The following is a 22,842-nucleotide window of genomic DNA, read 5'->3' as shown; positions in this document are numbered from 1 at the left end:
CCTGAGTCTCTCATTTGATGTCTTTGGTTTCGCGCCTTCAAAAAATGTCAGTCATCCAGTCAGAGAGCAGAAACAATAGCACGTGACTCAGGTAGCCCACTTCATGCCAGCAATGAGAAATGAGGAGTAGACCAGAGAACAGTGGAAGTAGTAAATGAATCACTTAGCTCACAACTAGTGCCTAGGCCAGGAGGAGTTCACATAAAATGTGTAGCACCCCATTTCAAAGGCTGACCCAATTCATTTAAAACAGAATCAAAATCCCTTCATGGATAATTCACTGGCAGAAAAATGGGGAAAATTCATCATATAAATAATCCTCAGCAAAAAAGATCTATTTACCAATTGCTACTGGCCCAGTACTTCTAAGAGCAGCAAGGGCAACACTGGAGTGGCCACGTAAATTTCCTTCCCGTGTTTTCATTTCCAAGCTTGCCATGCTGTGTGAACTCCCTCCTTTTCAGAGAGCCCCTGCCCCGGTCAGACAAACTTGACCTCAGCTTTTCAGATCTCACCCCAGCCAGTCACCTTGTCATATCTCAGAAATTAAGCAGTCTGGCCCCATCAGTCGCGGAAAGGAGGAACTCTCTGAGTAAAACCAACGTGCTGCAGGAAGTGGAACTGACGAGGCACTCTGTGCTGTCAGTCAGTACCACAGCACACTGCACTGTCCGAGCCACCGTCTTTCAACCGAAAGGTAAAACCGATCACTTAGGATCATTCAATATCCCGGGGCATTTTTCACAAGAGTAAGGGTATTAAACTCCACGGCTTGGCCAAATTCCAGTCTAGGTCTTTTAATTCTGCCTGCCTAAGTAGTTTAAATTGAACTGACCTGCTGTGTAGGTTGTTACAGACCCATCTGTGTAGCACGTGAGCACCTCACAGACATTAATACCGGATCCTCACAAAGCCTCTTGGAAGTAAGGAAGAATCATTAACCTCACTGTACAGCTGGGACACAGGGAGATTAAGTGATTTCCCTAAGACCACACAGGGGGCCTGTGGCAGAGTCAGGAACTGCACCTGGATCTTCCGGCTCAGTTCAGTGCCTTGACTCCAAGGCCATTTTGCCTCTCTCTGTCCTCACATTATAAATTGCTGCTCAATGTGGCCGGGCTGCCATCTGAGAGGTGGCTGTGTTTTGGGGGGGCGGTGAAGTCTCCCTTGCGTATAATCTGTATGCCGTTCTGCAGAATGCTCTGGTTTCCTTTCAGTTCGAAGGGGTCAGGGAACGCCTGCCCTTTCAAGTGCCGGGATTGCATTTGAGCATGTTATCGCATCCGAACGAGCCGAAAATGTCTTTCCCTTCCTTAGGTTGGTGGCCTGCACTCCGCTGTTCGCTTGGAACTGCGTTTGCCTTGAATTGCTTTTGATATGCGGAATAATTAGCACCAGCAGGATGTTACATTTTTAATGCCGTGTATTTTCTTTTGATAACTTGCCCAAGGCTCCCATCAGAAAAATCGCGGAGGTGAGGTGGTGTTTTTTTTCCCCCCCCCTCCCCTCTTTTGCCTGAAGAATGCAAATACCATCTGTCAGGCTGCTTTAAAGCTGTTAAAACACAAGTCAGGATTCAGAGCGGAGCTGTTCACTCCCCCTCCCCCACATACAGCAAACGTGAATGACAGTGCTGGAGTCTCTTCTCTATCAGAATGATGTTTGTACTCGTGAAAGGCTCTGGCAGTCCCCACTATAAGCAAAGGACAAAGTGTCCTATGGGCAGAGGCCATGCAACTGTCCTCCAGGCTCACTCCTCACCCCAGCTATGGCTTGTACGGATCATTTCTCCACGGCCCATTCAGTAATTGGCTTCTAGTGAGAAGGCCACTTAGGGCCCAAATAGCACCTATCAGGATGGGGGTCATGTGACACTGCACCCCATATTCTTCACTGATATTACGATATGATATGATTAATACATAATGATGTATTTTATGCAAGATGGGTCATGTGAGATATCATTGGAAAGATTAAGATTTACTGAATATGATTATCCTATTTGTATGCATGTATCATTTTTGTATCTGAAGTTAGGAATATTGACTATGTATCTGTATTACAAATCTGTTTTCACCTGGGGAACACCCACTAGGCAAAAGACTGTCAGTCTAGATGGCTGGCTGGGAAAGGCCCATTCAAGTTAATGAACCATTAGGGAGAACAATAGGCCTAGAAGAAGCTTATTTCCCACTTGGGGGCCTTCCTGAGGAAGCAACAAACAGTCTCCAAGTCATGGCAGCTGTAACACTACAGGGACCAGAGACCAAGTCACCTGGTGCTGGTCTCCATCTTGGAATACCAGTGTTTTTCTACTGACTGGCGTGGGAACCAAGCTTTGAGACAAAGGGTTCCCTGCCTTATGCAAAAGCTATATAAGGCAAGGGAGTGACATCATTGTGGTTCTTCACTGACTCTCCACCCAAAGAGACTCTTGAAAACACCGAAGGAACAGAGGCTGAACTGGGGGAAGTGCTGGACCCAGGCTAAAGGGATTTTTAGCCTGTGAAAGGAACACCTGGGGCTTTTAGCTGTAAGCAAGTGCAGCTGGCCTCTTAGGAATCTCTTCAGCCTGCTTGAATCATAATTTAAGGAAAGAAGTTGCTACTCATATACAATCTCTTTAGTATATTAAACTTAGTTTGCGTGTTTTGTTTGTTTGCTAGGTAACCTGCTTTGATCTGTTTGCTATCCCTTATGATCACTTAAAATCTATCTTTTGTAGTTAATAAACTTGTTTTTTCTTTATCACAAGCCGGTGTGTGGGAGTCATAACTTGGGACAGAAAGCTGTTGCATATCCTTCTCCTCATTGAGGGAGGGGGCTAATTTCACAAGCTTACGCTGTACAATTCCCTGTGCAGTGCAAGTCCCTACCTGTATGTGTGCGGGAGCCTGGGAGAGGGCTTGGCAGGCTGGTCACAGCAGTACAGTGTAAAGGGAGCCCAGGATGGTGGGTCGGGGGGCTCAGTTGTACCCCAGGTCCAGGTGGCACCTCGGGGGGAGGGGGAAACCTGTCACAGGTCGGATATCCGTTGAGAGCTGGGCTCACTTCACAGCTGGGCCACCAAACCACCAGATGAGGGTAGCAGCTTGTGGATGCTGGTGACCCGCCGGCGAATGGGCCCCCCATGCTGCCTCTCTAAGGCCAGGCGAGAGTCACCGGTAAATACTGTGGTTTGTTATGCTCGGCCAGCAGGTGAGGAGTCGACAGGGGGTGAACATCCCAGCATTTTCCCTTCAGGAAATGGAGCAAAACTGCATGTTTCTAGCCCCCCTCCCCTAGGCAAAGTAGGTCCTAGGTCCCCTCCCTGCTCCTGTCGAACCTGGCCGTACAGACGTGGAGGTAAATGCAGAGGCGCTGGAACAATGTGTATAGTGGGGGTGCTGAGAGCCATTGAACCAAACTGTGAACCCTGGATATAAGGGAAACCACTTCAAGCCAGGGGGTGTGGCAGCTCCCCCCCCCCCCCACCCAGTTCCAGTACGTATGGATGGTAAATGACTAATTTTTCTGCTCAGACATGATGCTTTTGGTCTGTTTTACCATGGGCGGGGGGGGGGGGGAGGGCAGGGAGGGGGAGTTTCCTCGCACGACGCTCGGCCTGACTGGATGCCGGAGGGCGGGGAACACAGTCATAGGCTACGTCTACACTAGGAGCTTGGGGTGTGACTACCAGCTTGCACACCCATCCTGGTGCTAGCTCTCAGGGAGCGAGTGCACTAAGGACTGTAGTGTAGTCACGGGGGCACGGGCAGAGGCAGCGGTGGCCCAGGCTAGCCACACCGAGTTCACACCCACAGGGTTCAGGCGGGTTTGTGTTCGGCATGGCCAGCCTGTGCCGTTGCTTGCCGTGTTACCCCAGCTACACTAGCTCGAAGAGAGCTAGCATGAGTGGGTCTGCGTGAGTTGGACTCGCAGCCCCAGCTCCAAGAGTACACACAGCCAGAGTCAGACCTCCTGTCTCTCACAGGCCCCCAATCCCACCCAGCACCCGCCCACTGAACCCGACGCCCCGCCCGTCAGTGCAGGCACAAGGGCGGCTTGCCTTAGACATGCCGACTCCTTTGCTTCACGGTGTTTCCCAACCAATGACCAGCAGTTCCTGACTCCTGCATGGAAACCATGGGCTGAACGAGGAAGCCATGAGATTCAAGGCCCTGCCCGCCCCCGCCTGCCCCACCCCGCACAAGAGGGAAGCTCTCGCTCCTTTCCTTGGCACTTTAGGGTACGTCTACACCGCAACTGAAAATCCACAGCTGGCCCATGCCAGTTGATGGGAAGGTCCCAAAGCTCGGGCTGCAGCCTGACCCCTGAACATCTAACACCGCATTTAAACAGCCTCTAGCCCAAGCCCTGTGAGCCTGAGGCAGCCGGCCTGGGCCAGCCGTGGGTGCCTATTGCAGTGTAGACACACCCTTCGTGTCCTCTGGAGGCACAAGTGGAGTCATCCAGGCAGCCCTATCAGAGTCCAAGCCCTTTCTGATGAGTAACCTCTGGCTGTCCTCCCCCTGCCCAACCCAGAACGTACTGCTCTTCACCCTCCCCAGGGAGAGGATCCTTTTGAACTGGATCACACGCTTACAGCAGCTCAGGCATGGGCTGGCTCCTTCTCGTCCCACTTTAAGGCCTCGCCAACGTGTCTCTGCCTGCTCACGCTGCCTACAGGGACTTCGGCGCTGCCAGGATGGATCAGACCGGGGGCCCATCTAGCCTGGTATCCCTGGTGATGGGACAATCTTCCCACAGGGGAAGTTTTCTCCTGAGCTGCAATAGCTAATGGTCAGTTTATGGCCTGAGGGTTTATAGCTCCCATGTTCACTGTATCTAGTCCCTCTCTGTGTGTCTCTGCTCCAAGGCCTCCACCTGCTCCCCCGGCCCACTCTCACTGCTCCCACCCATGACCCACCCCCTCTCTCCAGGCTCTCTCCCTTCTCTGCTGATGGCACCTGTCAGTCGGCTCCCACGCTCCTTTGGGGCAAGGAGCAGAGGCGTTTGGCTTGTGGAGCATGGTAAGGGGCACATCAGCCCCCCCGGCTCCTCTCCCCACTCCTGGCTGCCCTGAGCTCCAAGCTCCTCTCCCAGCCTCAGCAAATACTGATACCTTTGCAGAAAGCATAACTCAGAAAACCGTTTCCAGGCCAGAGAAGGGAGGACAGCAGCCCGGATTCCTTACTGAGCAGAGACAGGGGCCAGAGGGTTCGAACGCATCTTGCAGCCATCATTTAAAATGGCAACACAGAGTGACTCCTTGCAGCTGGATGCTAACAAGCGGCGCTATGTGACCGGCAAGTGAGGCAGCAGCAAAGGACATCAGAAGAATGTGCCAGTCATTTTCCACTCAATTAGAGTTCATCTTCTGGGCTTCTGGGGAGGGGGTTTTCCGTTGGAGACTAGAGCAGGGGAGGGGGAGAAAGCACACCAAAGAAGGTTAGTTCTTCCCAAGGCTCTGGCTGTTTAGATGGGCCCCATCGCTGGTGGTCTGACAAGGAAACAAGTGCCAGACTTGCTCCATGCTCAGCTGAGATTCAATTCAATTCCATTCAGAGGGAGTCAGGGAGAGTCTGCTAAGCTCCTGAATGTGTGGCTGGACTTCTCGGGGGAGGAACAGCCTTTAATCTGAGGCTGCATCTGAATTTACTGCTGGCTGTGTCTACGCTAGGAGTTTCTGAGGCCACAATTCCCAGCGGGTGCAATATCAGTGGAAGCTCTAGTATATACAGTGCTCAGGTGTGTTTACCTCCACCACTCAGACGAGGGTTAGATGACAATGGCCTATCTAGACTAGGACAAAAAGGTGGATTTTTTTTAGGAACATAGGACTGGAAGGGACTTGCTGGGTCATTGAGTCCAGTCCCCTGATACCACGGGCAATCCCATCATATCATCCTGTTCATAAACTTATCAAACTCCATCTTCAAACTAGTCAGGTTGTTTCCCCAAACTACGCCTAGTAGAAGGCTTCACTCCTCATTCCTCTGATGGGTGGATACCTCCTTCTAATTTTAATCAAGTTAGTTCAGTCAGGGTAGTTTAATCCTGTTGAAAACCCCACTGAATAAGAACATAAGAATGGCCATATTGGGTTAGACCAAAGGTCCATCTAGCCCAGTATCCTGCCTTCTGAGAGTGGCCAATGCCAAGTGCTTCAGAGCAAATAAACATAACAGGTCATCATCAAGTGATCCACCCCCTGTTCACTCCCAGCTTCTGGCAAACAGAGGCTAGGGACACCCAGAGCATGGTGTTACGTCCCTGACCATCTTGGCTAATAGCCATTGATGGACCTATCCTCCAGGAACTAATCTAGTTCTTTTTTGCTACCAGTGTGGATACATTTCAATGCCTTTCACTCAATTTCAGAAAGATATAAAATGTGGATTTTAGCTAGAACAGTTTAGCATGTGCTAAAATTCAACGGCTTTGTCTTGACTGGAGTTTTAGAAGGCGTTAATTAGATAGAGCTAGTTAATATCACAAATTTAAATCTCAGTTTAGATAAGACCATTCCGGTATTCCAGTTGTTTTAACCTTTCCTGATACTCTAGGTTTTCTAAACTGTTTATCGGTTTTGTTGCTCTCCTCTGGACTCTCTCCAGTTTGTCTGCATCTTTCTTAAAGTGAGACACGCAGAACTGGACACAGTGCTCCAGCTTAGGCCTCACCAGCACTGAGTAGACATCCCCCCCTTTTTTTTTTGAGAATGTCATGTGGGACTATGTAAAAAACCTTACTAAAATCAAGATATATCATGTCTACTGCCCACCCCGCCCCACCCCTATGCACTAAGCCAGTAACCTTGTTGAAGAAGGAAATTAGGTTTGTTTGATATGATTTGTTTTTGACAAGTCTATGCTGGCTAACCTTATTGTCCTCTAGGTGCTTACATGCTGATTGTTTAATAATTTGTGCCAGTATCTTTCCAGGTATCAAAGTTATGCTGACTGGTCTATAATTCCCTGAGTCCTCTTTGTTCCCCTTTTTAAAGATAGGTACTATGTTTGCCCTTTTCCAGTCCTCTGGGACCTCACTCGTCCTCCACGAATTCTCAAAGATAAGTGCTAATGGTTCCAAGATTGCTTCAGCTAGTTCCTTAAGTACCCTAAGATGAGTTTGATCAGGCCCTGCTGACTTGACTATTACCTCTAACATATGTAACTATTCTTTAACCTGTTCTTTCCTATTTTGGCTTGTGTTCCTTCGCCCTTGTTGTGTGCTATTAATTGGTCCCTGTTAAAATAGGCGTTAAACACCTCAGCCTTCTTGATGTCACCCATTATTAGCTCTCCTTCCCTACTAAGTAAAGGACCTACACTTTCCTTCATCTTTCTCTTGCACCTAATGTATTTAAAGAACCCCTTCTTCATGCCTTTTATGTCCCTTGCTAGGTGTAACTCATTTTGTACCTTAGCCTTTCTGATTTTGATTTGCTTGATTTGCTAAATACTTATTTAAAGTCAAGCAAGCTCTTTGAGGCCTCAGAAGAGGCCCAATTTGGGTGACGTAGGAAGGTTTGAGTAGGTTCTCTGCTGATGACTTCCTCCCATAATTTCTCTGCCGTCTCCCCAGCTGCTTACTTACTCCTCACTGGGGCGTCTATCACCTTACTCTCTGCAAGTGTAAACATATTGTTTCTGTAGATGTTCAGGCTAGAAGGGTCAGTATGATCATCTAATGGGACTTGCTGCATAACACTGGACATAGAAATTCACCCAGTGAGTCCTGCATTGAGTCCAACAACCTGTAGTGGAAGTAGAGGTCACCTTAGTTTAAGGAGCATGTCTTTTAGAAAGACCACCAGTTTTGATTTAACAACTCCAAGTGATGGACAATACACCACAGCCCTGGGCTAGTTGTTCCAACTGCTATTATTAGGATTTATTTGTATTACCATAGTGTCTAGGAGCCCTAGTCATGGACCAGGACTCCACTGTGCCAGGTGCTGTACAAACACAGGACCCACAGGGTTCACAGTTACCTCACTGTTAAGATTTGGTGCTTTATTTTTGGTTTGAATTTTTCTGAATTTAGGACCACACAGGGGCCAAATCCATCTTGGCGTGAGAGAAAGCAACTCAGCTGAGAGTTGCACCTGCTTACACCAACCATGGATTTTGCCCACCTTTCTCTCTCCCAGACCTGACATATCCACTGCATCAAATGCATTGACTGAACACTGGGAACATCATTTACTTGCTCCCATGACCTAATAATTGATGGTGCATTCGTGAAACCAACAAATTATTTTACTTATTTCTGGGCTTGTTTCTCTCTATTGTTTTTTAAAGAATATTGTTCTGGTAAAACACATACTTCCCCCAAGCCTTCTCTCCCAACTCAAATGGAAGAAAACTTGAATTTTGATGGAAACCGAAGGCAAGCTGGTTAATTCTTGTGTTTACATTTTGGGTCTGGTTTTGGCTCGAACCAGAAACACAAGAATATCTGTGGTAGTTTCATCTTAATTGCTCCATCCAGCAGGTTATGACAAAGTCTGAGATGCTCCTAGACTCAGCCAAAGCTTTTCTAGACCTAAACAGACAGAATCAAAGCCAAATGGAAATTGTGATACCACTGATGATGTCATTCATCTGTGGGTTGTACGGGGCTTTGGGTTCCCTTTAGATGAGGGACACTAGAGATTCACAGATACTAAGGTCAGAAGGGACCATTATGATCATCTAGTCTGACCTCCTGCACAAAGCAGGCCACAGAATTTCACCCACCCACTCCTGCGAAAAACTTCTCACCTATGTCTGAGCTATTGAAGTCCTCAAATCGTGGTTTAAAGACTTCAAGGAGCAGAGAATCCTCCAGCAAGTGACCCGTGCCCCATGCTACAGAGAAAGGCGAAAAACCTCTAGGGCCTCTTCCCATCTGCCCTGGAGGAAAATTCCTTCCCGACCCCAAATATGGCAATCAGCTAAACCCTGAGCATATGGGCAAGATTCACCAGCCAGATACTACAGAAAATTCTTTCCTGGGTAACTCAGATCCCATCCCATCTAATATCCAGGTTCCATTCTTTTTGGGCTCTTATCATGGCCCCCAACACTGTGGCATCCATGTGATTATGACCATTATTACATTTAGAATAGCAACAAGCGACCCAGTGAGGGGTTAGGCCAGGTGCCACCATGTGGGTCAACTGGCTCCTGAAGCCCGGCTGCCTGCTCAATAAGGATCCATTGTACATTACAGCTGGGCAGGTGGCTGGCTGAGATTGCTGCCGAATGGGCAGCTGGAGTCACCTATGAATTGTGGACACAGAACTTAGCACAACAGGGTGCTGGTCTAGGATTGGAGCTCCTACGGGCTAGGATAATACACATAAATAATAATGATATCACAGCTAACCCTCCTTCTCCTGTGTGCTTCTGCCACCCAGCTCTTGCCTTAGATGAAGATTGTGCATTTACTGGGCAGGAATGGGCTTTTATTGTTTGCCTGGAAAGCACCCAGCATGATGGGGCCCTGGTTAGACCAAGGCCTCCAGGTGCTAATGCAGTGCACATGCTCAGTAACAACAGCCTGTCCCACTTCTCTGCTGTGGTTTTGGTGACTGTTCCCTCTCCTAAGAGATGTCTGTCTCTCTCCAGGTACCTAATACCAAACCACACGGAACCCGAGACAAAGGAGCTATTTATCCATTGCTTTACGGGAACACAACTCGGCCTATAGGCTTTTCCTGAATTGCTCATTGTGACCATCTGTTGCTCATGGCAAGTGACTGGGCAGCCGAATCACCCGGGGCACTATTATTTCCACTCCCTGACTGGATGAGTGAAAACAGGGATGGAGTAAGTCTGGTGCAAACAGCAAACCCCTCTTTTCATGCACCAGTTCCCTGCAGGAACTTCTTTCTCCCTGCTCAGAATGGGAGGTGGACAGTGGCGCTGCTCCAAAGGAGGCCTGCTTCCTGCCCCAAGCTGCGTCTGAGTGGAAAGGAGCTGAGCGTGCATTTTGGGGACTGCTCTGACAGCTCAGTTATCTCCTTTGATCCCGGCAGCCCGAGATGGGAAACGAGCAACACACCAGGCTGTAAGCTGGGAATCAGATGGCTCGGGGGCTACCTGTTCAAATCTTGCTTCGCTCTGTGGTGACCACATGGCATTGTCCTCGGACAGCTGTTTGGTGGCCTCACTAGTGGTCACAGCTAGGGCTACCAACCCGCCAGGATTGTCCTGGAGTTTCCAGAAATTAAAAGATTAATCTTTAATTAAAGATTGTGTCATGGGATGAAAACCCCAGGAACACGTCCAACTAAAACTGGCAAAACCTAGCCACAGCCCGTGTCCTAAGCAAAACACTCAGTGAAGCATCATTTTAGTCGGCATGGACTCTCTTTCCAACAGCAGAGGAGCCAACGGGCTATATGGACCATGGAGACCATACTCCCTTCTCCTGACTTGAGGGAGTCCCTGCAGAACACGGGTAGGACACATCCATGCTCTGCCCTGGATAATCTGTGGATAACAAAGGCTCTGTTCCAGTGCTGTCAGCCGGGCACCTCTCCCCAGCACTACCACCCAGGAACTAAGGCAGGCAGCCTCGTGCCACACTAAGAACCAGTCGAACCGCCCGCCCGGCTCTGAGAGCCCAGCGCCGGCCGGGGAAGTTACCTATGGCGAACTCGTCAAAGGTGATTGTGGTGGCGTTTCTGCCCAGGGCATTCGTGACTGTCAAGGTCACCTTGTACTTCACCGTGGAGAACAGCTGGAGATATCTGATGTGACACCTGTTTTTGGGGAAAGCGTCCTTCTCACAGACCAACTCTCTCGGGCCATGCCTGTCAAAACCAGAAAAGAAGAGAAAACAGGCATTACCCCGAGGATCAGCACTCAGCGGGACAGGCTCACTGGGGCCCAGGATTGGTGCCATGCTGGCATCCCTGTGCTCCAGCCTGGCCTTAATTATCATGCCTCTTCTCTGCTCAGACCTGCCCTCAGCCTTAGGGAGACTCGTCACTTCTCCATCTTCCTCTGGGCGGCCCCCTCTTTGGCTCAGACCTCAGGTGCACCGTCACAACTTCTGCCTGGATCCCGCCATCACCCCGGTGCGAAGCTGCAACCCCACCTCCCGGGGCTACAAGGTGCCACGCCAGCTCCAGCACCCAAGAGGTTACCTCCTTCCAAAGGGGATGCCCCAGGCTCACATGCTCTGCATGACTTTAAACCATCGGGAGAGGGGAGTTTGTGCTGATTGACAGCCCTGGAGCCAGAAACCCATTGATTCATCCACAGAACAAGGCCAGTGGGCAGCTGCAGTGCAAACTTCCCTATGCTCCCCACTCCACCTGGATGTGGAGAGGAGCCAGCAGCTCCCTGTCCATACGCAGGCAGGGTTAGGGCCAGTGTTAATCCTGATGTGGAGTGGAGTGGACTCCTCCTTGTGAGGACGGAGATTACAAACTAATTTCACACAGGCCAGCTGGTGGCCACCTCACAGGAAGCAACCAGCACCGGAGAGCTGAAGGGCTGCATTCCCAATTCCCTCATCCGCCCAGCCTGGCAGTGGCACTGCTGTTGGTGATGGGAGAGTCTGTCCCTTGGGCAGTGTCTAGGGACCACCACAAGATCTCCGTGGGCTCCTGCGGGCAGGTAGCTATGTGATTGTGTAGGAATTGCCAGAAGCAACACGGAAATGGATGACGCTCACCCCTGTAGCGCCAGCTGCGTTCTAGCATACGATGCAGGCCAAGAGGGCTGGGGGAAGCCTAGCGATGTGATGGCACTTGGCCAAGACAAATGAATTTAAACCGGAATGGCTGGCAGGTGAATAGCAGCTGGGAGCTATTTCCCCATGTGGAAGAGGAGGTGGTGTGGACTGGCCCTGACGCCCAGGAATAGGATCTGAATGGGCTCAGGGTGACTCAGTGAGGGGTCACATCCTGCACAAGGACGCTGGTTTGGATGTCACCGGAACGTCACTGCTGTGCACAGCTGGCTGGCCCATTTCTGGGACATGCAGCAACACCAGGGTATCTCTTAGGTGCTCTGTGTCTGTGGTGTGAACCTGGGGGCACTCCAAGGAGCGACTCCAGATTTATTCCAGATTTGGCCCTCAGCCCAGAGACAAAATTGCCCCACGCAAAGATGCACCTCTCCCCTCCCCGCCCCCCGGGGCCCAGGCACTTACATGACGGTGATATTGAAGGTGTTGGGGATGTACGTGGGACTGGGCAGGTGCCAACTGCAGTAGAATCCCTTGGGGTAGTTGTTGGATCGACACATCAGCACTGGCTCCTTGGGCGAGGCTGCCGGGAAGCAGAGACCTAGATTACTAACAGGGACGTCCTCATCACTCTGGTCTGTGCGACGGAGGAAGCGCGGAGAGGTGGGGACGCGCTGAATGCAAGAGGATTTCACTGCCGTAATTGTGCAATGGAAACTCTGACCCAGGAGGACCTCACAGGCCCAGGCAAAAAACCCAACCCCGGCCATCCGGCTTCTAACTCTAAAGACCTCCATGTGGCTTCCTGTATTGCTTGGGAGGGCCGGATTCTACACTGCATCAGAACCTGGCCAGCAGATCACCCACAGGAGGCATCCCTAGACCCGGTTCCCTAATTGGTGTGTCTACCAGCTGGCTGCCAGCCCCTAGAGAGGGCATAATCCCCGGAGCAGACGCACTGGAGGTGTGTGTTAGCTCTGCAACTTATCACTGCCAAAGCTGTGCAATTCACACACACGCTTTGGGAGCTGGGCCTAGGACCCTGGGGCTTCTGCTGCCAGAACAAAAACTTCCGACACATGAGCAAAAGGAGCTCTCCCTTAGCTGGTAGCAATAATAGGTCTCTTATCCTCTCTGTAGAAACACACACACACACACACACACACACACACACACACACACACACACACACACACACACACACACACACACACACACACACACACACACACACACAGAGATAGTACATTCCAGCTTGTCTCGGCTGGACGTTAGTCTCATGTAATGGACATAACAATCAAACACTACCCATTGGCCAGTGACACACTCCAGTGAGACAGAAGAGATTCACAGAGGTCAAGGCCAAAAGGGGCCCCTGTGATCCTCCGGCCTGACCTCCTGCAGAACACAGGCCAGAAGACATCGCTCGGTGACGCCTGCCGTGGTCGGATTTCTTCTTCCCCTGCTCTGACGTCAGCTTTGAGAACATGGGCAGCCCACCAGGCTGAGCCACATGCGTGCGATCGATGTGTTATACAAAGATGGCATGTGTGCAGAGAGGGTGGTGGCTACGGGGAAACTGCTGGAGCCCAAATTTCATTGACCTGTTCTGGGGTTGAACTGTTTTCTGGGCCAGAGTGAGAAACCCCAGAGACCCACTAGCACCCATATTTAATGGAGAGTGCAGAGCCAGGGAACATCGCACCCAATGACTATTATATCCATGCATGACCGCCTGCTAATGCCCTGCTAATGCCCTCTCCAGGAGGAGCGAGCTTTGCTGAGTAATTGCAGAGTTTCAGTTCTGCAACCCTCATCCATCTCCCCACCTCTGCTTCCCTCTTGGTGCCTGATGGCTGAAATTAGATGGTAAGCGCTCTGGGGCAGGGACCTCATCTTCCCATCCCCACACCTCACACACCTGTGGGTGGTGCAAAATACAGCACCAGGTGTGCTGTTACGAGCTCTCAGGCACAGTGTCTGCAGCTGTCTGTGTCCAGGGCAGCCGTCACTTGTGTTTGAGACCGTGTTGTGCCTATGGGATAGCACAAGGACTGTCCTCTCTGGACAGCGTGTTCTGGCCAGACCCAGAGGACCCGGTGGGAGCACGCTGTTCCATCTGCCTCACATTACTGGGAGATTTGCACACCAGAGAGAGCCCGAAGGTGACAATGAAAGCACCAGAAGCATCAGAGAGCATGTCCTATCTAAAGAGAGGGAGGAACTGGGGCCACGCAGCTTAGGAGAGAGGGAAAAGCTGATGGTCTGTAGCAAACAAGAGGGGCAGGGATCATGCAGGCTAGTTAAACGGGCCAAGACAGGGGGAAATGCAGGGTATGCGTCAGGACCAGTCTGCGTCAACACTTTGGTCAGCAGAACTGTTTCACCAAGGACAGCAGAAAACCCGGGTCATGTGAGAGAGGAATGTGCGTACGCATTGGGCCAGGAGAACCCCTTCCCCTGTGCTAAGACCTGTGGCTTGGCCGTGGCTTCTTCAGAGGATTAGAGACGTTTCAGATGGGAAAGGTCTGACCATAGTTCACCCATCCCTAGCACAACGGGGGCCGGGCCCACGACTACGAAACCACAAATAATAAAAGCAGTTTAGCTGTAGCCATGTCGGTCCCAGAATATTAGAGAGACAAGGTTGGGCAGATAATACCTTGTATTGCAGAAGTTGGTCCAACGAAAGATATTACTTCACTCACCTTGGCGCTCAGATAATAAAAAGTCAGAGTACATGAGCATAATGGTCCTTTCTGGCCCCCAAAAATCTGTATCTATGCACTTTGCTGATATCTAAGCACCTGCCTATGCAGGTCTAGACAGCTCAGGTGTTTAGGTGGTATGCCAGCATGGATGTACACTTCACTCTATAACTTGCTCCCACTGCAACAGAAACAGACATAGATAGATTTTCTAATGCTTTGTCTAGTTGACCTTTAGAAGATCCAAGCCCCGGGGCTCCCACCTCTTCCCTGGGGAGCAACACCACAATCTACTACAGCTTGCTGTCAGGAAGGTCTCTGATATACATCAGCCCTGATTTGTCATCTCCTCAGTCCTGCTCATATCCCTGAGCATGACAACGAAGAATTCCTAGCCCTCTTTGAGTAAAGACTGTCTTCCATAAGCAAAGAAGAAGCAGCCAACATGGCCTCTACTCAACCTACCATCCATCGCTCCCAAATAGCCGCTGACCAGGGTTAGACCCCACTGCACATGTCAGCATTGGGCTCCCAGAAACACATCAGCCCAACACCCCACTCCGCTCAGGCCACCCCTTGGAAACAGAGTCCAGAACAATGATGTTCGGAGCCCTCCGTGCGACTGGTCACAGCGATGAGAGCGACGCCTCGCCCACGACCATCGTGATCTCCCCTGGCAGCGCCGTTCCACTGGGACAATGGAACTGCCAAGCCATAGGGGGACTCGTGAGCATGGGACTTGGGCCCCAGGCCTCTGCATTGGAACTCATTCCCACTATGGACCCCAAGCAAACCGTCTGCAATGTCTTCTCACACTCGCACCAATGTAAATACACAAACACAGTCACAAGCCTTCTATGCCCATGGAGCTCTACCGCCTCCCGGTGAGAGATGGAGGAGGGGAAAAGGCTCTCGTCATTTCTAGTTTACACGGTTCAGGAGGTGTTCAGTCACTTTAGGGACGGGGACTGATGGACAGACAGGAATCCTGGTGGGACCTCCAGTCCGCAGAGTGCCTGCAAAGAGGCTGTGGGTGTTGATTTGATCTCACCCATGGGGAAATCTGGCCAGACCCATCTCCCTTTGGGGTCACCTCCCATCCTGGGATGCTCCTGATTCTCACGGGTGTGCGCCATGCCCTGCAAGGTGGAGACTGCAGCATAGACGACGACTTCCCCTCTGCCCAGTGGGTGCTCCACCCCCTGCCCTGGCCCCGCCCCGTCCTGCCTCTTCCCGCCCCTGCACCGCCCCCATTCCACTCCTTCCCCCAAGTCCCCGCCTCCTTCCCCAAGTCCCTGACCCTTCTCTGCCTCCTCCCCTGAGCGCGCTGCATCCCCGCTCCTCCCCCTCCTGCTGGGAAAGTCCTAAACCTCACCAAATAGCTTTTAGGGGGGGGGGGGGGCGGGAAGCCCTGGGAGGGAGGGGGAGAAGCGGGGACGCAGCATGCTTGTGGGGGCAGAGGGGGAGGCGAGGCGGGGGCAGGGGGAGCTTGGCTGCCGGTGGCTGCCGAGCACCTGCTAATTTTTCCCGGTGGGTGCTCTGGACTCGGCGCCCGTGGTCTGCAGGTGTGAACAGGGCCCTGAATTCACAGGGAGGCCGACACCCCTTCTCTGGGTCTGGACGGGGGAACGTGGCAGCTCAGCCTGGTGGGATGCCGAGACGGGTGACGAACGTGGCGAGAGCCGCTCCTGCCTCCCCATCCCGTCCCTAGAGGCCTCGCCACGCCATATGCACAGAGCCAGTAGACTGGCAGAGCTTCACGAAAGCACCAGTGTTGCACAGGACATCACCAGCCTAGCAGGACGGGTTTATGACCACACACATTTCAGCCTCTCTGTAGATAATAACTAACCATGATAACCCAGGAGAGCTGTTGGCTCCTGGTACATCGCCCAGCTGAGCAAAGGCTGGGTCTCCTGGGTGCGCAGCCGCTGGAGACCGTTTTGCTCACACTGAGCAGCGAGAGGCACAGCAAGCAGCTCCAGATACGTAAAACCAAGCCGCCAATGGCTCTTTCTTTCCAGAGGGTGAAACGAGGAGAGACTCCCCATCCCCCCCGCGAGCAAATCGCTCACTGTGCCCAGTCCGGTGTGCAGAAAATGCTCCGGGGAAGAGACCAGCCTGCGCCCGCTCCAGTGATGGCTGGGGTGGCTTTCCACATGCTCCAGGCTGGGAGTCTGCATTGCAAACCAGAGCTGCTGTGGACCCCACTGACATTCTCCCAGGGAGAAGAAGAAGGATTTGCCCTCCTGTGTAGCCACTTCCAGCCAAAGAGAGAGAGAGAAACTGAGGCACAAGGAGCTGCAGCGGCTTGCCTGAGGACACTAACTAGGTCTCCCTACTTGCAGTCCCGAGGCCATCCTTCCCCCTGGTCTTCGGGGCGTTGTGTCTGTTGGGAGAAAGCAGCCCCTCAGCATGGCACAGACCTTGGCCAAAGCACTGAGGAGGATGGAGAGGGAGAAGAAACCTGCTCTGGTATAAGGCGTGTGTCTCTCCTGATGGCTATTTCAGCCCTCAGACAACAGAGGAAGGCCAGAGTCTGGGCAATGAGCCCCACGGTTAAATAATTCAAGCAGATCCTTTGCAGAAAACCAGTTCAGATCATCGCAAGGCCAGAGACGATGCCGAATTCCCCACCTCTCCTGCCAGTCCCTTAACCCCTTCACTGCCTGTGGAGCTAGCACTTAGAACCCACGCAGCCGCAGACCGTTGGCACTACGGTCGCATGCCGTCTTTCTCAGAATCCCACAGGAGCTGGAAACAACCACCAGGCTAAAAACATGTGGCCCCTAAGTACCCACCTGATGAAGCGCTTAAGGAAGAAGGGGCGAGGGGGGCTGAGGACCAGCCTGTTGTATCTCAGAGCTACCACATGGTGGTAGTAGCTCATCAGAACACTGTTACTTGGGTGCCACCGGCACACGGCCCACGGCATTCCACGGAGAAAAATCAAATACATGGAGTTCTGAAAGAGGGCGGGGAAGCCCTAGAGACTGGGGTACCAGGGGACTGGCAGCACCCGCTGCAGGGGGTGTGTGCAGTGATGGAGCAGAGCCCAGAGACTGGCAGAATCCACGGGCTGGGCTGGGGGACACACAATGATGGGCTCAGAGCACAGATGTTTGGGGTATCAGGGATGGGAGTGCCCTGGCTTTCCCCCCTGCAGTGAGAATGTTTAAGATCCATTATTCATACGAAGAAGCTGATTCCAGCCGTCTCCTCTGTCTCCACCCCGACACTGGTTCCTGCCCTTCTCATTACAAGCATCCTCTGCAGCCCTTCAGCTTTGACTCGATCCGCGCCCCACCTCCCTTCCCAGGCCTGTAAAGGCAGTCAAAGGCTAGAGCCGCTGCTCCGAAAGGACAAGCTTATGCACTGCTCAGCAGCCTTTCCACCCAGCCGCCCCTCACACTAGGCTTCTGACTCACCAGCATTCGCATGCAGCCTGAAGTTCTTCCTTGGGGTATTTGTTCCTGGTGGGGGGGAGAGGTAGGGTGGCAGGGGACATCCGCCACTTAGGAAAAGCAAAGGGCCCAGCTAAATTCTCGGTATCCAGAGACAGCACCAGAAATGTGCCGGACATGTGGGAACCTGTCCGGAGCCGGACACAGCGTGAAATCACCCCGAGCCTCCCTTGCAGAGACAGCACAGAGGGATCCTTTGCCAAGAATTCATCCTCGGCTCACCTCGGCCTCATGGAGAGGCCCGCATGCTACCTGCACCACCCCGGAAGGTTGCCTGGCCTGCAAATATCATTAATTAATCTTTAACGAGACTTTAATTAGCCTATATGAAGATTATTTATCTCCTCTGTCCCGGCCGCAGGCCTTGTAAATTGGATCCAGCTATCAGCAATCTTTGCTAATTCCTCCATGCCCTGAAGACGGTTGGAGATTTGCAGGCTGGGCTTAGAACTTTAGTTCTGCTTTTCAGCAAGAAGGGAGGGCGTCTGAACAGCCTCGCTGCTGCATTATCGCTCGGCAGCCTTCGAAGGACTTGCAAATATTGTTAGTCTGTTTGTCTTTACAGCAACCCCCTTGAAAATCCTCTCCGTCTGCCTGCTCGAGTACAGAGGTGCATGAGCACTGTGTGCAAAGAAGGAAGAAAGGATAGACAGATAGATAGACAGATAGATAGACAGATAGACGGGGGTATGGGCAGTGATGAGCTGCCAAAATCTTAACAACGGGTTCTCTCCTCACCCCACGAGGGGGTCATTGCCCACCCCTGCCCCCTCGGGACTCCTGCCCCATCCAACACCCCCCCGCGTTCCTTGACGCCCTCCCCCGCCAGGACCCCTGCCCCATCCACCCCTCTCCCCTGTCCCCTGACTGCTCCCAGAACCGGGCAGGAGGGTCTCATGGGCCACCTCATAGTGGGTGCCCACCCCACCCCTAAGAGCCAGAGGGACCTGCCGGGGAGCGAGGTGGGGAGTCCCGGTGGTGCTTACCTGGGGCAACTCCCAGGAAGCATCCGGCAGGTCCCTCTGGCTCCTAGAGGTGGGGTAGCGTAGCTGGGGGGATGCAGGGGGAGTGGCCGCTCCCCCCACTGATCACATCAAAAGTGGCGCCTTAGGCACCGACTCCCTGGGTGCTCCGGGGCTGGAGCCCCCAAGGTGAAAATTGGTGGGTGCAGAGCCCCCAACGGCAGCTCCCTGCCCCGCGCCTGGCCCCAGCTCACCTGCGCTCCACCTCCGGGGGTGGGGTGGGGAGCTGCTGGTGGGGGCTCTGCACCCACCAAATTTTCCCCTTGGGGGCTCCAGCGCTGGAGCACCCGTGGAGTCGGCGCCTAAGGCGCACTTTTGGCCGGGTAAATTTAGAAGCCCTTTTAGAACCGGTTCTCCCTCGCGGAACCACCGGCTCTAAAAGGGCTTCTCAACTTAACAACCGGTTCTAGTGAACCGGTGACAACCGGCTCCAGCTCCCCACTGGGTATGGGGATAGACAGATAGACAGATGTGTATGGGCGATGGAAAGAGAGGGAGAGATGTGGATAGGGTTGGTTAGATAGACAGACAGATATTGCCAGACTATCTTAGATCTCAGGTCCATCTAGTCCAGTATCTTGCTACCAACAGTACTCAGTGCCATCTGCTTCAAAGGAAGGTGGTAGACCCCTGCATGGCACATTTCCTCCGAAACTCCCATAATTTAGAGGTCAGCTCATGCCCTGAGCCGGGAAGAGTTATGTTCTGTGTTCAAAATGTTTGTTAATTTTTAAAAAAATCATTACTATAACACTCCGGCGATCTTTGTGTTACACATGCCCAATCCTCCTCTGAATCCTGCTCAGCTCTTGGCCTCTGTAGGATACTGTGGCAATGAGTTCCATAGGCTAATGGTGTGTTGTGTGACAAAGCACTTCCTTTCGTCCGTTTTAAATTTGCTGGCATAAATTATCATCTGTCATGGGCTTGGGAGTTCTGTTACCAGGGAAATAAAAATAGATCCACATGTGAAGCTGGGGAAATGAGAGCCCATGTGACTTTCTCTGCATATCCCCTGCTGACAGCACAGAGTGTGCACGGCTGAATTTACGCAAATACCTTAATACAGCAGATAAGACTTTTTTCCTGTTTTTAAGCAAGGGGAAGAGCAACAAACTTTTGGAATGTCCTCTGGGCTTGGCAGCAGGTGGTATTTTTGGCAAACTCAGAGAGCAAAAGAGACTCAAGTCAAAGACAATGAAACGAGGCCGGTAACCCATCTGTGCAACTAAAGGGACATTTCCATATGAAACACCGTGGCTGCACATTGTGCTGGTGTACTGCCTTTTCTGATATCTGGGAAGGAAGCAAAGTGTACACTGGCCTGAATATTACATAGAGCTGCCTCTCTTTGAACTCCTGTCTGTCCCAGAAAGCTCAGTGTTTAAGACAGCAGAATGACCCAGTGGATAGAGCACTGAACTAGGACTCAGGAGATCTGGGATCTATTCCTGGCTCTGCCACTGAGCTACTGGGTGACCTTGGGCAAATTGCTTCAGCCTCTTGTGCCTCAGTTTCCCCACCTGTAAAATGATGATAATAACCATGGTGACCTCCTTTGTAAAGCACTTTGAGAGCTTTGGATGAAAAGGCAAGAAGCAGAGTCTACAGCATCATATGACACTTGCGTGGATTAAAATAAGTATTGGCAGTAATGTCAGCTAGGATAAAATTACAGGGGCAATTGACCCGCCTGTGTCAGGGAAGGCCATGATCAGAGGTATGTCCCTCCTATGATGGAATCAAGGACAATGAGGTGCAGTGTGTGTGTTTGAGGTGAGGAGGGGTCATGCCTCCTTCTGAAGTATCCAACGTTAAAAGAGATAAGGAGACTGGACTAGATGGAGCACCAGTCCATGGCAGCGTGCCAGGAGGATGGATATCGAGTCAGGCGGAGCGCTGGTCCATGGTGGAGCATCAGGAAGAGGGATACCAGGCCAGGTGGAGCACCGCTGTAACCCACACACCTCCTGGATGCGGTGTTCTGTCCCATCTAGTGGCACCGAGACCACTGAGAGAGAGATTAATGAGTCTGCTCTACAGGCAGTTGGCTTTTAGCTCATGCACTAAACTCCAGAGGCCACAGGTTCGATCCCGCCTGCCAACGACCAGGGTCTGTCGGTGTTACACCAGTCTGTGGTGGAGCGCCAGGAGGAGGCATACCAGGTCAGGTGGCCAGTCTGTGGCGGTGTGGCAGGAGGATGGATATCAGGTCAGGAGGAGTGCTGGTCCGTGGTGGAGCGCCAGGAGGAGGGATACCGGGTCAGGTGGAGCGCCGGTCCGTGGCAGTGTGGCAGGAGGAGGGATACCGGGTCAGGCAGAGCACCGGTCCGTGGCGGTGTGGCAGGAGGAGGGATACCGGGTCAGGTGGAGCACCGGTCTGTGGTGGAGCGCCAGGAGGAGGGATACCAGGTCAGGTGGAGCGCCGGTCCGTGGCGGTGTGGCAGGAGGAGGGATACCGGGTCAGGTGGAGCGCCGTCTGTGGTGGAGCAGCAGGAGGAGGGATACCGGGTCAGGTGGAGCGCCGGTCCGTGGCGGTGTGGCAGGAGGATGGATATCAGGTCAGGAGGAGTGCTGGTCCGTGGTGGAGCGCCAGGAGGAGGGATACCGGGTCAGGTGGAGCGCCGGTCCGTGGCAGTGTGGCAGGAGGAGGGATACCGGGTCAGGCAGAGCACCGGTCCGTGGCGGTGTGGCAGGAGGAGGGATACCGGGTCAGGTGGAGCACCGGTCTGTGGTGGAGCGCCAGGAGGAGGGATACCAGGTCAGGTGGAGCGCCGGTCCGTGGCGGTGTGGCAGGAGGAGGGATACCGGGTCAGGTGGAGCGCCGTCTGTGGTGGAGCAGCAGGAGGAGGGATACCGGGTCAGGTGGAGCGCCGGTCCGTGGCGGTGTGGCAGGAGGATGGATATCAGGTCAGGAGGAGTGCTGGTCCGTGGTGGAGCGCCAGGAGGAGGGATACCGGGTCAGGTGGAGCGCTGGTCCGTGGCGGTGTGGCAGGAGGAGGGATACCGGGTCAGGCAGAGCACCGGTCCGTGGCGGTGTGGCAGGAGGAGGGATACTGGGTCAGGTGGAGCGCCGGTCTGTGGTGGAGCGCCAGGAGGAGGGATACCGGGTCAGGTGGAGTGCCGGTCCGTGGCGGTATGGCAGAAGGAGGGATACCGGGTCAGGTGGAGCGCCGGTCCGTGGCGGTGTGGCAGGAGGAGGGATACAGGGTCAGGTGGAGCGCCGGTCCGTGGCGGTGTGGCAGGAGGAGGGATACTGGGTCAGGTGGAGCTCTGGTCTGTGGTGGAGTGCCAGGAGGAGGGATAACGGGTCTGGTGGAGCGCCGGTCTCGGTGGAGCACCAGGAGGAGGGATACCGGGTCAGGTGGAGCTCTGGTCTGTGGTGGAGTGCCAGGAGGAGGGATACCGGGTCTGGTGGAGCACCGGTCTGTGGTGGAGCGCCAGGAGGAGGGATACTGGGTCAGGTGGAGCGCCGGTCCGTGGCAGTATGGCAGGAGGAGGGATACCGGGTCAGGTGGAGCACCGGTCTGTGGTGGAGCGCCAGGAGGAGGGATACCGGGTCAGGTGGAGCACCGGTCTGTGGTGGAGCGCCAGGAGGAGGGATACCGGGTCAGGTGGAGCGCCGGTCCGTGGCAGGAGGAGGGATACCGGGTCAGGTGGAGCGCCGGTCCGTGGCGGTGTGGCAGGAGGAGGGATACCGGGTCAGGTGGAACGCCAGTCTGTGGTGGAGCGCCAGGAGGAGGGATACCGGGTCAGGTGGAGCGCCGGTCCGTGGCAGGAGGAGGGATACCGTGTCAGGTGGAGCTCTGGTCTGTGGTGGAGTGCCAGGAGGAGGGATACCGGGTCTGGTGGAGCACCGGTCTGTGGTGGAGCGCCAGGAGGAGGGATACTGGGTCAGGTGGAGCGCTGGTCTGTGGTGGAGCGCCAGGAGGAGGGATACCGGGTCAGGTGGAGCGCCGGTCCGTGGCAGGAGGA

General features: G+C 53.3%; 1 protein-coding gene across 5 annotated transcripts in view; it reads right to left on the bottom strand.

Annotated features, from left to right (window-relative positions):
* Positions 1-22,842, bottom strand: part of CNTFR (ciliary neurotrophic factor receptor) — a 439,486-nt gene that overhangs the window by 52,575 nt on the left and 364,069 nt on the right. For all 5 annotated transcript variants that reach the window (XM_074952259.1, XM_074952258.1, XM_074952261.1 and 2 more), the window contains 2 exons: positions 12,139-12,256; positions 10,623-10,789 (listed from right to left, as the gene is read on the bottom strand). In XM_074952259.1, the coding sequence (XP_074808360.1) occupies positions 10,623-10,789; positions 12,139-12,256 (285 nt within the window). The remainder of the gene's footprint in view (positions 1-10,622; positions 10,790-12,138; positions 12,257-22,842) is intronic.

Source organism: Natator depressus, chromosome 5, assembly GCF_965152275.1.
Source record: "Natator depressus isolate rNatDep1 chromosome 5, rNatDep2.hap1, whole genome shotgun sequence".
NCBI lineage: Eukaryota > Metazoa > Chordata > Testudines > Cheloniidae > Natator > Natator depressus.
The sequence above is the reverse complement of the archived record's forward strand: the minus strand, read 5'-3'. Positions and strand labels throughout refer to the sequence as shown.